Source organism: Oratosquilla oratoria, chromosome 21 (assembly GCF_046742065.1).
Source record: "Oratosquilla oratoria isolate Oo_2021 chromosome 21, ASM4674206v1, whole genome shotgun sequence".
Classification (NCBI taxonomy): Eukaryota; Metazoa; Arthropoda; class Malacostraca; order Stomatopoda; family Squillidae; genus Oratosquilla; species Oratosquilla oratoria.
In genome coordinates this window covers 33,951,025-33,966,024 of record NC_134797.1, presented here as the reverse complement: position 1 = coordinate 33,966,024, position 15,000 = coordinate 33,951,025, and the positions used below count along the sequence as shown (strand labels likewise).

General features: G+C 39.8%; 1 protein-coding gene across 1 annotated transcript in view; it reads right to left on the bottom strand.

Moving 5' to 3' along the window:
* The window catches only part of LOC143036621 (MAM and LDL-receptor class A domain-containing protein 1-like), a 52,213-nt gene that overhangs the window by 18,223 nt on the left and 18,990 nt on the right, over positions 1-15,000 (bottom strand). The window contains exons 5-10 of the mRNA XM_076204182.1: positions 14,188-14,467; positions 12,832-12,981; positions 7,689-7,833; positions 6,131-6,336; positions 3,663-3,813; positions 1,314-1,500 (exon numbers count right to left, since the gene is read on the bottom strand). Of these exons, the coding sequence (XP_076060297.1) occupies positions 1,314-1,500; positions 3,663-3,813; positions 6,131-6,336; positions 7,689-7,833; positions 12,832-12,981; positions 14,188-14,467 (1,119 nt within the window). The remainder of the gene's footprint in view (positions 1-1,313; positions 1,501-3,662; positions 3,814-6,130; positions 6,337-7,688; positions 7,834-12,831; positions 12,982-14,187; positions 14,468-15,000) is intronic.

Here is a 15,000-nt window from a genome sequence, read left to right as displayed (position 1 = left end):
GGACCTGAACAATTAGTAAATGAAATCACCTGACATTTGGGCACACATTTCACTACAATGGGTACTTGGCGGAACACATGAGCATATGACGAAAGAGATAAACAAAAGTTAGGAAACCAGGGATAGTCTAGACCAAGTGTTCTTAAAGATGTGTCTCAATATCCCCAGAGAGTATCAAGACCGGTTCTTGGGGGGGTCCAAGAAAGGTATCCTGGAAAATGTTGAATTAATCATTTGTGGAAGAATTATATTTCATTGATTTATTTACTGAAAATAAAAAAAACGAAAAATAGTCCCTAAAATTCAGCTGTTTGTTCGCAGCCATCCTGGTTTTCAGAGCTGGGCGCGCTACCGCCGGGCAGGTAGTGCGTTACCGAAAAATCTGGGGTGCATTTCCATCAATACGTTACCGATTTTAATTTCCATAGAGAGGTCCGCGTTACTGCGTATTTGTATGAGTATATGCACATATGCAGTATGTATATGCAGATTTTTCGGTAACGCACTACCTGTCCGGCGGTAACGCGCCCAGCTCTGATTGTTTTCTCATTTTGATAGTAAATTGAAAGTTAAATCAGGGACAATAGGCTAACATTTGAGAGCGGGTATCGGGTTGGCTTTGAATTACAAAGGATTACAAAGGCGGAGCATGCCGACAGGAGACCTTTTGGTCCATATCTAGGTCGGATGCGAAAAAAATCATAATAACAATAAAATAATAAATAAAAACTATAATAATGTAAATAACAAATAAAATACATAAATAAATGCATAGGTATAATTAAATAATAAACAAACATGTAAATAGTAAATAATAATAAATTAACATATAACTAATAATAAATGAAAATCAGACAGAAAATATACTCTGGAATGTCGGAGGCGAAAAAACTATAAGAGCCACTGGTCCAGACTATAGATAATGACAAAAAGTTAATAAACTAGGTTTTGTCTGTATGTATGACTTATCTAGTTTGGTAATCTAAGCTTCTTGCCTTCGGGTCCTCTTGTGACTTTTCTATCTTCTGAATGATCGTGTACTCGTTACAAAGAATAACTAAATTTTGTGTCCTGCAAACATGTTTTCGAATTTTATTTACCACTGCCTCTTAGGTTTTTTTATAAGTGCCACATATTTTCTGAGACGCCAAGTAGACCATACATTTAATTTCCTTTCCCAAAATAGTCACATTCAAGAACTTTCCAGATGGGGTCCTAAGGAAGAGAACTGGTATGGATCATGCAAGTGGACCTCGAACCAAAGTAGGCAGGAGTCTGCAGGTTATTGTCAGCAAGAAGACTGGTCGACTTACCCTTAAAGTGCCAATCTTGTTTTCGGTCGGGATGGTAGCAAACATAAAGATCCAGAAACTGAGGCAGTAAAACCCGGGCTTGGGGACCCTGTTAATGAGAGCCGACGTCTGCCGTGGACGGTTCCTGTAGGAGCTGAGGTCGAACTTGGCGTACATGTCCGGCAGGTTGTAAACAGAATGTGAGTGGCTGTCCAGGAAATATGAAAATTCTCAAATCAGAAGATAATGAAGAGACAAGAGACACTGAATACTATAGCTGCGGCCAAAGTTGTCACCGCTGTGGTATGAGGACTGTTGGGGGAGGTAACAGATAGTCACAATACACTAGTGCGGGAATCGAACCCGCGACTGGAAAAATGCGACGCACGCAGACTTTCGATTGCGCCCCCAGCGTACTCAAATAAGATCTGAATATCAGTGATATGGATTCTTAGGTAGAATGCCATCTCACATTTCAGTAGTCTGATCTTTGTATAAAAAATTTATATAAATACTGTATATGACTGTCTCAACTTAAGTTCACCTCGTCATGTGCATGTGCGTAATTCTAGAGTATTCTTTAGTTAAGTGACTAAATGTAAAGTCACCCTCGAAGTACAGTCACGTGCAAAAGTTTTCATCCACGTTACAGCTCTCACAACATCAATATGATTCATTTTTGTAGAGTAGATATATTTGCCCATATATATTTTTTTTTATCTTACAGTTAAGTATTCTTTAATAGATTAAAAAAAAAAATTGTCAGACAATGAATTTGATTTTTGTATCATGAGAAACTATGGATGAACCAAAAATTTTATTCGTGACTGTATATGACATTGGGTTAATATACCATACCTAAATGTTTTGTTATCACTTCTGTAATATCCTGTATCTGATTAGCCACATTTTATGTACATGAGTGGAATGTGTGTTTACAATGGCAAAGCATGCCGACAGGAGACCTTTTGATCCATATCTAGGTCGGATGCAAAAAAAAAAAAAATAATAATAATATTAATAATAAATTAAAACTATAACAATGTAAATAACAATTAAAATACATAAATAAATGCATTGGTATAGTTGAATAACAAACAAACAGGTAAATAGTAAATGATAATAAATTGACATATAACTAATAATAAATGAAAATCAGACAGACAAATTATAACAAAACAAAAACAAATAATATAACATAAATTATAATAATTACAGCATCTTACTTAGGTATTTATCTAAATGATTCTTAAAGCTTCGAACTGAACTACATTGCACTACCTGTGCAGGAAGTTTATTCCATTCATTAACTACACGGTTGGCAAAGTTGTTTCTACCTACTTCCAAATTGAAACTATTTCCGGACAGTTTGAGACCATTGTTTCTTGTCTGATTCTCATTCAATGTGAAAATTTGGTCACTTTTGATGTTGTCAATTCCCTTTAAAATCTTAAAGACCTGTATCAAGTCACCTCTGAGTCTACGCTTTTTTAGGGAAAACAGATTCATGTGTTTTAGTCGATTTTCGTATGATTTATTTTTGATATTTGGAATCAGTTTTGTGGCTCGCCGTTGTACTTTTTCCAGTCTGTCAATGTCTTTAATGAGATTCGGTGACCATACGGAAACAGCATATTCCAAATGTGGACGAACTAACGATTTATATAGCTTGTTAATGAGTGATGGACTTTTGAAATCAAAAGATCGCGCAATCAATCCCAGAATCTTATTTGCTTTCTCAGAGGCTGAAATACACTGCTTGGATGATTTGAGGTCGTTACTGATAATTACGCCGAGATCTTTTTCACTATCCACTTTTGTTAACGAATTTCCAAATAACTTGTAATCGTACTTGCTGTTATTTTTACCTATGTGCATTACCTTGCATTTACTTGTATTAAATTTCTGGTATAAGAAATAATTTAGCATAGAACCGATCAACACCCTATATCTCTAGCTGAACGTGTAGCCCCTTGGGGATGATACACGGTTCCCGGACCAGGCTCAATATTTTTCTCCATCTGCTTTGACTATGAGTAACACAGAGAGTTGCGACATGATATGATCAATTATCGAGGGAGCCATTTTGTGGCCAAATCATTTTCGCTCGCGTTTACTTTTCGTCTTTGCTACTGATTCTTCGAGCCTATTGTGTTTGTTCATTGAATATGCCGACGTGTGCATTCGGATGCACCAACGGTCCTTTTATATCGCGTCCCTTTATACAGAGAGTTGCGACAAATCCAAACACGCCGCCGTTTTGTGGCCATTCTGCGGAGTTGTGGCAACTCTCTGTATAAAGGAACTATACCGGTAACTTCCCGGAGACAATAATTATTACTCAGGTAACCACTGAGCCCCGGAACTCACTCCTTGTGTCCGTCTTTGTTCTGGCCGCCTCCGGCTACGATGTCGAGGAATGGGTTGGAAGGGTTTTCGTAGTTCTCAACTTTCCAGTCGCACGACGAAGAAGAGAAAGTGCAGTCTCCAGAGATGCTGCCTTTGATTCCAGGGGGCAGGCCTGAAGCAAGGAAGCATCATCATTATTAGCCAAATTATCTATTGCAACTCCGTGAGGATGAAAACTCGCGAATCTTTTCTATTACGACAGGTCACATGGCAAAGTAATCTGCAAATTTTCTACCAAAACCTAACGAAATGATATGACAAAAAAGGGCGCATAAACTGTCGTAGATATGCGGCAATATATGATGAGTATTTCAGTAATATGGGAGAGTACAATGATGTGGATGTGTGATGGGGTGCAGAGAAAGGTGACAAAATTATTCTTGGATAAAGTGGTCTGATGTGTAAGGGCTGTTTAGGTCAGTGTTTCTCAACCCTTTAAGCTTTGTACACGTCTTACATCGAGTTAAATATTCAGGAGTACCCTTTACACGGGATTAAATAAGATATAGACATTTCACATTTGTTTGTAAGGTTTGATCTGAAAGTCGCAATTAGTCAGAGAAAAAATAGAAAAAAAATGAACATCTCGATTAAGACACATTGTCTAATCATGAACTATAAAAGAACTGAGTCATGGCAGGATTAACTGTAACATGTTCAATTCCCGGTCCTGCGGAACATTTGTGGGTTCCTGCGGCCCCATAGGGGCCCGGAATCCTGGTTTATTTTTTTTTTTTTTTTTTTTTTTTTTCTTTTTTTAACATCCTGCCTGATTCTTTGAGAAGTGCAGAGCTGGGCGCGTTACCGCCGGATAGGTAGTGCGTTACCGAAAAATCTGCGTATGTGTATATACATATACACATATGTAGTAACGCGGACCGCACTAGGGAAACTAAAATCGTTAGCGCATTGACGGAAATGCACCCCAGATTTTTCGGTAACGCACTACCTGTCCGGCGGTAACGCGCCCAGCTCTGGAAAACTGATGTCAATGCTTGACTGCCCAGGTTTCACTAAGTTACTACGATTTGACAACTCACAACTATATCACATACTATACCATATACTATATACTATATGTGATATACATTTTTTTTTTTTTTTTTTTTTTTTTTACGAATTAGAGGATGTGACATAAAGTTGGCAATGATTCGGTTTAACGTTGCTAACTCCTTCTATCAGGAGACGAGGATGGAGCCTCTTACAGAGGGCTTTGCAGCGTGGAATTTAATAAACCACACCGTTGGTCCAACCCGCTGGTGACAGGGTTCGAACTACCGTCACCTCAACCTCCGTCGCAAGTAGCGACGCTCTAATTCGTTCGGCCAGCGAGCATTCCTGGAAGTTGTACCCTTGTATATGTCAAAACCTACGAGGATAGATATTGTAGTAACTTTACATATTGCAGTAGAACAGTGAGTGAGGAGGGAGAAGTTGAGGCAATGGAAGAAATCACACGTTCTGTTAAGGGATTTGAGTGTCTTACTGTGTTAAAATCTGTGTTCACTGTATTTCATCGTATGATATAACTGTTTCTCAACCGGGCGTTCGCAGACCACCAGGGGCCGAAGAAAGCCACAATGAAGTCCGCAGGATGGGGAATTAACATGCTCGACTTTATCATTCCCTGCTACAACGTCGACACTGTACAAATTCAAATCAGGTTTAATGACCACCTATGAGTCGATAGCCTTCAAAAAAAAAGAAAAAAAAAAAAAAAAATCCTTGCTTTTGTTTTCTACTGTTCATAAGGATCATGGAATACTGGATCCAAGGGTTTCCTGGAATGTTACAGATAGAAAATGGAAAAGGTCTTTATACCTTGGAAGGTTGAGAAACACGAGGATACTCTAAAGTGTGGTTTTTATCCATTCATTTTTGTTGCGAAAAAGTAACCCCTAGACTTTTGTCACAACGTTATACTGAACTCATTATTGGGGGATACCGCAACGACGAGCATCAAAAAGGGCTCATATACATTGCAGGAATCGAACCGATTGATATGTTTAGCTATGCGTGTGCAGTTGGGACTGTATTAGGCATCAATTGTACTCTTTTAAACATCAGCGTCGAGTTCAAGCTATCTTATGAACCTTAATATGATTCTCAGAGCGGAAAGTAGTTTCTTCAAAAGTGTGGGATGCAGATAGGACAGGGCACATCTGAGAGCAAGGACAGTAACAATGCAAACACTCTGCGGCCAGTGACGCAATTGGTCAGTGCCCATAAGTGAACGTACACGTGAGACAGTGAATGACGGACAGTTACATCTTTCTGTAACATTCTATTTCCCATGTGACTACACTTTAAAAGCCTCATCTATCTGTACTGTGAGAATTTCAAAAGAGAAATATTACACGGAACAGTATCCTTTTTACTCGTATTACCCATATTGTAAGAAACATAAAGACACAAAAAGGGACACTAACTTGGACACTCTCCTGGCGTGAAGGAAATTGTATCAAGAGCGATGTCTCCAGACTCTGGTTCTCCTATGACGCCTACGAAAGAGACGAAGAAGTCTTCAGCTGAGGAGACTGAGATCCGGCACTGGATCCAGCGGTCCGTATTGAAGGATCCTTCCCTCTTCCACACTGTCGTTGTCTCATTAGTCGATATCACGGTGTAATCGACGCTTGGGAAGAGAAAACAAGACACTTCGAGAATTCAAGATTAAGGGAGACTTCGAAGCATCAAGATCGAAGGAAGGACGTAAAGATGAAAATAAACACGTATGTAATTGGCAGTTGACGATAAGTGTATCAAAAGAAACACTACTGACGACGGAGTCTTCATTAATACGACGTTTCGCTTGATGCAGATTTATCATGCACTTGATAAAACGGTAACAATCAAAACGTTGTACTAATGAAGGCTCCGTCCTGACACGGTGTTTCTTTAGATAGAAAAAAAAAACGTACCTGGAGGAATGAAGATACGGTGACATTGGCGCTTGGAAGGGAAGACAAGATCAACATGCACTTCGAGAATGCAAGATCAAGGGACACTTCGAAGGGACAAGATTAAGGGAAGCAATACTGAAGGTAAAAGCATTCGGATGAAAGAAGACTATTGAATTCTGACAGCGTCTAAATTTGTTCGAAATTTCTCAAGTCGGTTATGGGAATAAGTACCGTTTCCAACCCCTGACTTATGAAATACCATGGATTACCAACCTAGAGATCACTCCAACACCGAAGAAAAATCGTCCGACATTAATCATTAATATTTTTGTCTAAGGATCTCTTTAGGGATTTCTGGGGATTCCCGAGGGTCTTTAGGATCCTGGCTGAGAACCACTGATGGCTGATGGAGTGGGGAAAGGTCGCTGGGAGACAATGATGATGAGGGAGATCGTCATGTGAACTCAGTGCTTGGTCCGTACTCACCATACGATGTTTGCAACTTTATTGATTTTCCTTCTGTCTGGTGTTATTGTCTTGAGTAAGTGTTTCCTCCAGACTGTTGTTGATTAATTGAAAGAAAATTGCAAAAAAATCTACTTCTACATTATAGATGAAAATGCTGTTGGGAGTTGCATTTACTCCATATTGTCTGCCAACGGTCAATTTGAACAAAGGTAAAAAATGTGTGATATATGAAAAGTTATTTTTCTTCCATTTTCAGAAACGAAACGCCTCAGAGTAAAGTCTTATCTAAGTCATATGATACTTTGAACCTTACTCGCAGGTGAATGGCCTGACGATTTCAAGACTGGAAATCGCCATTAAAAATCCCTATACTTCATACTTCTGAAGATGTCCGACACACCCTGGAAACACTAGGACTCTCATTTAACCCCTCTAAGCAACCTCATTCCCCTATCCTACCTCACGAACCTATCTAGAATGAAACTTATGACCCAATTCTCACCCCTTCAACCTCTCTGTGACCATACCTGAGATCACTATCTCACTTCATAAATCTCTCCGGAAACATATTAAACGAGAAACAATGGAAAGAGGCTCAAACTGACTACTAACTTACCTTAGAGACCCGATGCCTCTGCCGTACATGCTGGCCCAGAAACTTAGGCAAATGGGTTCATTCCTGCCCTCAATCGTCTGAGACACAAGTTTGGCCGAGTCCCCCGGGCGTCGAGGGTAGGCGCTGTCAAAGATGGCACAGCTTCCTAAATGTGGTGGAAATAAAGTGTTTCTGATAGAATATTTATTTTATCTCTGTGAGCATATACACATGTTCACACGCGCATACACACGTATATTACAAAGGATTACAAAGGTGGAGCATGTCGACAGGAGACCTTTTGGTCCATATCTAGGTTGGATGCGAAGAAATCATAATAATGATAAATAAATAAATAAAAACTTTAATAATGTAAATAATAAATAAAATACATAAATAAATGCATAGGTATAGTTAAATGATAAACAAACAGGTAAATAGTAAATAATAATAAATTTACATATAACTAATAATAAATGATAATCAAGCAAATAATAATAAACAGACAAATGATAACAAAACAAATAAAGAAATAATATAAAATAAATGATAGTCATTACAGCATCTTGCTTAGGTGTTTATCTAAATGATTCTTAAAGCTTCGAACTGAACTACATTGCTCTGCCTCTGCAGGAAGTTTATTCCATTCATTAACTACACGGTTGGCGAAGTTGTTTCCACCCACTTCCAAATTAAATCTATTTTCGGACAGTTTGAGACCATTGATTCTTGTCTGATTCTCATTCAGTGTGAAAATTTTGTCATTTTTGATGTCAATTCCCTTTAGAATCTTAAAGATCTGTATCAAGTCATATATTTTAGTCGATTTTCGTATGATTTATTTTTGATATTTGGAATCAGTTTTGTGGCTCACCGTTGTACTTTTTCCAATCTGTCAATGTCTTTAATGAGATTCGGTGACCATACGGAAACAACATATTCCAAATGTGGACGAACTAACGATTTATATAGCTTGTTAATGAGTGATGGACTTTTGAAGTCAAAAGATCGCGCAGTCACATATACATACACACACACACACACACACACACACACACACACACACACACACACACACACACACACACACACACACACACACACACACACGCATATATATATATATATATATATATATATGTATATATATATGTATATATATATATATACACATATATATATATATATAAATATATATGTATATATGTAAATATATATATATATATATATATATATATATATATATATATATATATATATATATATATATATATATATATATATATATATATATATATATATATTTAGAAATTGTTTTAGACAAATGAGAGAGTGATAGGTGGGGAAGGGTAAATGAAGAGGGGCTTTTAGAATACGTCCTAACGTTTCGGTCACTATGACCTTCTTCAGAGGACTCGCTATGTTACATCGTGATCACAAAAACTTGAGATACCCTGGAGGCCTAATAAATAAAACAAAACACAAAGCGAAGAAAATCCACGAGAAATCAAACGCCCGATCCAACGGACCAAACGTCCAGGCATCCGGACCAATCGTCCATACAATGACGAAAGATCATGTCACGCCACATTTCATAACTGTAACTAATTTTGAGATCACCGAGGATATTGATAGGTATTTATTGAAAGGTGGGATAAAAATTGCTAAGGCTTCCTCTGATAAAATAGGAAAAATGTTTGTTTAAAGACCACACTGATAATCACAACAACCTCAGTGTGATTTATCGCATCCCATGTAGCGGCTGTCCCCTAGCATACATCGGTGAATCAGGTCGAGGGATTGAAAAAAGACTAAGCGAACATAAAAATGATTTAAGAGCACACAGGACATCCAACTCACTTGTTCGCCACCTCGAACAGTGCAGCAACCTACCTGATTGGGACAAAGTCGAGATCTTACATAAGGGACTACAGAAGAAAATGAGAAAGACGGTGGAAGCTGCTCATATAAATACCCAAATGAACAACAACGATAGAGAAGGATTTATATGCCTTTCCTAAGCAGCTAGTCTCCTAATGATCAACGCTCTGGAAAAGAACCTGTCACTCGAAGCTTGGCGAGTTCCTCCCACTGCAAGTATAAAATTTGTGATCACGATGTAACATAGCGACTCCTCTGAAGAAGGTCATAGTGACCGAAACGTTAGGAGGTATTCTAAAAACCCCTCTTCATTTACCCTTCCCCACCTATCACTCTCTCATATATATATATATATAATATATATGTATATATATATATATATATATATATATATTATATATATACATACATATACCAAGGCTTTTTCCCCCTTACAAGGGAGGTAGCCAAAAAGGAAAAGGCATAAAATCATTCCCCCATTCCATCCCTGAATACACTCCACACCCCTCCACCCTCCCTCTCATCTTCGCACCTCCTGGATGATTGGTCATCCCTGCACCTTGTCCACTGCCCTGGGTCAGAAGCAGTGTCCCAAGACACAGCACATCCACAGCAAGGCCGCTTCATTAAATCGGCGACCCCCCCTCTCCGTCCCCCCATGCATAAAGGAGAAGACGGGGAGAAATCCCTTCGGGCTGCGTCAAAAATTGCTCACACATACTACTTCACCCCCCATCCCCCTACCCATTCCACCTCATGCATCACAACATCATCCATATACAACCATTCTCCATTCACCCCTGTCTTCTGTCCTCTCCCGTCCTTCCTCAACAGACATTTCCCTCTTCCCCAAAGCCCCCTTCACCCCATCCATCCACCTCATTCTAGGACGTCCCTTCATGTTCATTCCCTCCACATCTGCCTTCCATACCTCTTTTACTAGTCTTTCTTCACTCATTCTTTCCATGTGTCCAAACCATCCTAATACTCTTTCATCAACCCTATCTCCCAATCCCCTTTCCACCCCTGTTCTCCTCCTCACCTCCTCATTTCTCACTCTATCTAGCCTAGTAACCCCCATCATACTTCTCAGACATCTCATCTCAAACACATTCAAGCTCCTTCTCTCTTCCTCTCTTATGTTCCATGTTTCTGCCCCATACAGTGCTGTTGGCACAATCACTCCTTCATATAGTCTCCTCTTAGCATCCATCCCCAAATGTCTATTCCTCATTACACTTTTTAATCCACCAAGGCATTTACTCGCTTCTCTCAATCTACATTCTACCTCCACCTTCACTCCACTTTTTCCTGCCACATTTGCACCCAAGTATCTAAAACTATCCACTTCCTCCAGTCGCTCCCCCTTAATGCTCACCTCCAAACTACTGCCACTTTCATCCCTTGTACATCTCATCACCTTACTTTTACCCACATTTATCTTCAGCTTTCTTCTATCACACACTCTCCCAAACTCTGTCATCAACTTCCTCAATCCTTCCTCCGATCCTGCCACAAGCGCAATGTCGTCAGCAAACAACAGCTGGCTCACCTCCCACATTTCTTCATTTTCTTTAACCATCTCCAGTCCCTGACCCACTACCCATTTACCTCTCGCACCACCCCATCCATGTATAAGTTGAACAGCCAGGGTGACATAACGCATCCTTGACGAAGTCCCACCTTTACCTCAAACCACTCACTCTCTCCATTCCTAATCCTGACACAAGCTTTACTACTCTCATAAAAACTCTTAACAGCTTCTAGAAGTTTTCCTCCTATCCCGTATATCCTGAAAACCTCATACAGTACCTTTCTGTCTACCCTGTCGTAAGCCTTTTCCAGATCCATAAAGGCCCAAAAAACATCCTTCCCCTTTCCTATAGCTTTCTCACATATCTGTCTTACCACAAAAATCTGATCTACACAACCTCTGCCCGTCCTAAATCCACACTGTTCCTCACCAATTACTCCTTCTGTTCCTCTCCTAATCCTCTCAATCAAGATCCTCCCATAAGCCTTCCCAACTACACTTAACAAGCTAATCCCTCTCAAACTACTACATTCACACTTGTCCCCTTCTTCCTTGTAAAGTGGAACTATACTGGCACTCCTCCAGTCCTCCGGCACTCTACCCTCTCTCCAGCAAACATTAAATAACCTCACCAGCCAGTCCACCATCACTGTACCTCCTTTTTTCAGACATTCTGTATGGCATCCATCCAGACCAGGTGCCTTACCTGCTTTCATCATCTTAACAACTGTCTTCACTTCATCCTTCCTTATTTCTCCTCCATTTTCCTCACTCATCACGGTCATTTTCTTAGCATTTCCCACTGCAGCTATCTTTCCCTCCCTATCCTCCTTCACATTTAGCAACTCCCTAAAATATTCTGCCCATCTTCCCCTTACTGCCTTCTCCTCCATTATCATCTCTCCATCTGCACCTTTTACCTTTTCTTCTCTACTTGATTCGCCTCCTCTTCCTCTCTTAATTTCTTTCCAAAACATCTTTTTATTACTTTCAAAATTTTCTGTCATACTCTTATCCCATTTCACATCTGCTCTCCTCTTTGCCTCCTTTACCTTTTGCTTTACTTCTCTTTTCTTTTCTTTATACCTCTCATATGACTCCCTCGTCCTATTTTGTAACCAATCTGTGAAAGCTCACTTCTTCTCTTCTACAACCTTTTTTGTTTCCTCATCCCACCATTCACTACCCTTTCTTCTGTTTCCTCCTGTCCTTCTTGTTCCACACACCATTTTTGCACACTTTGTGACTCCCTCCTTGAACCATCCTCCTTCCTCCTCCACACCTAGCTCTACTCTATCCTTCACTCCCTCCCACTCCTCCTTCAGCTTCTTCTTGTACTCCTTCTCCTTTTCCTTTTCATTTAAAGAGTTCACTCTAAGCACCTCCCTACCTTTTGTCCCTTTCCTCTTTCTCCATCTATCCTCCACTCTCAACTTACCTTCCACCAAAAAATGATCTGATATTCCCCCATCCTCTCCCCGTAGCACATGTACATCCTTAACTCTTCCTATCATAATCCTATTTACCACTACATAGTCCATTAACGCTCTATCTACAAACCTTCCCTCCACCAACCTCTCCCATGTGTACTTATGCTTGACTTTCTTCCGAAACACTGTATTTGCTATCATCAACTCTCTTTCTCTCTCTCTCTCTCTCTCTCTCTATATATATATATATATATATATATATATATATATATATATATATATATAGATGTATATATACATATATGAAACAAAACCTTACCTGGTGTGAATCTGTTATCTGTCGAGTATGTGTGCGCGCCGGCAGGACCTGTGCCTCTTTTGTCTCCTCCTCGACGAAGTACCCAGCCGGAGCCTGCGCTGTCGTCGCTGTTTTTAAAACTGCACAGGTTCTTGTCGAAGTGGCAGTCGACTGCAGAAGGGACACGAGATGGTGAAATGGAATTACAAATGTGGGAAGGTTTAGTACAGAAACATACTGCACTACTCTTACATTTGTTTTTGTAGATTCACTGAATGAATATGTGTATTGTGCATATAGTCGTGAACATATACTGGTAGATGTACATATGTATATTTGTAACATAAATTCTTGTCGATGAATTTCTTCAGACAAAGGAGGCATGACAAGAAAGAAAAAATAAAGATGATGATAAATGTAATTATGATGCTGTGATCTCCTTTGATCTCTTCATGCTTAAAAAGAGAGTTTAAAAAATGGAGCATAGACGAGTGAATTCAAGAAAGGTGGCTGTTTGCTGAAGAAAGTATGGGAGAAAGGAAAGATCTTAGTCACATTAAAGGTGGGGATGGTGGAGAGTTCAATGGTTCTAATTCTGTTGAATGGGAGCGAACTATGAACTTTGGGATGAGCAAAAGTATTGTGGAAAAAGTGGTGGGAAGATTAGAGTTGGGTGATTTAAGAGAGCATGTGATGAAAAACAAATTAATAAAATGGTAGATAAAGATATGATAAAACTTGTGAGAGCATAATGTCTGCATGCATTTGTACACACATACACACACACACACACCCACACACACACACACACACACACACACACACACACACACACACACACACACACACACACACACACACACACACACACACATATATATATATATATATATATATATATATAAATGCATACACACACGTGTATATGTATATATATATATATATATATATATATATATATATATATACATATATATTTATGTATATATATATATAGATACATATATATTATATATATACATATATAAGGGTTAAGTGAATCGCCAGTGACGGCGCATATCATCACCACTATTCTTCGACAGTCACCTCGGGGCTCGAACAGAAGCCTCGCTTGAAGCCAGGCCAAATCTTAACCGACTGAGCTACTGGAGCTTCAAAAGTCTCTAACTTGGAGTTGATCTAACTTCTGATGAATCTAGATAGACTGCTAACTGCCTTTCTAGATTCTTCGGGAGTTAGTTCAACTCCAAGTTGGAGACTTTTGTAGCTCCAGTAGCTCAGTCGGTAGAGCATTGGCCTGGCGTCAAGCGAGGTGACTGTCGGAAAACATTGGGAATGTATTAGGGTACTATAAATACCTTTACCCTTGACACTAACATTCACAAGGTCCGGGGGCTATGGCGATGTTGTCGATGGCCGCATACCCAGGATGTTTAAGGTACTCCATATCGTTCATAGCCACGAAAGCGAGACTGTGAAAACCGGTGGCCGTGTAGGTGGCACTCGAGTTCATCCACTCGCCCATCGTCGGGTCCCTCTCGAACCAGATCCTCAGCCTGTCGAAGTTTGGCTTGGTCTCGTTGGCGAAGTCCACCTCGTCCTCGAACCGGATGAGGTAGAGCTCCAGAGTGCCGAAGCTGAGGCCATCTGTGGCGAACTGGAGGAAGACATGAGGCGAAATGTGGATCAGTCCATTTGGTTGTCCAGTTGGATGTTATCATCGAAAAGTTCATCTCACGTTCATAAAACGAAGCGAAAAATAAACTTAGGTCAAACGTACGCGGATATCAAATATAAACTAACATTATGAAAAAATAAAATAAAGATAAAAAATGCATATATACGCGTTAAGCTGTAAAGATGCAGGTGAAGAGCCCACGCCAGGAGACGCCATCTTTGCCTTCTTATGCACTTTAACAACGGTTGGATCAGGTAGCATTCACTGGTGGAAATCGCCAAGAAGTGCGGGATTCGAACCCACAGATTGGCGAACGCGAGACCAGCACACTTCCTAAGCTAAATGAATAAAAATGGGCCGAAGAGCTTGAGTCCTGGATTTATGATGATGATGATAATTGGGTTTAACATCGCGAACTCCTTCTATCAGGAGGCTAGAGCGGTGCCCCTTACGGAGGGCTTTGTAGCCTAGAATGTGAACTATGCCTTTAGTCCAACTCGCTGACGGCTGGG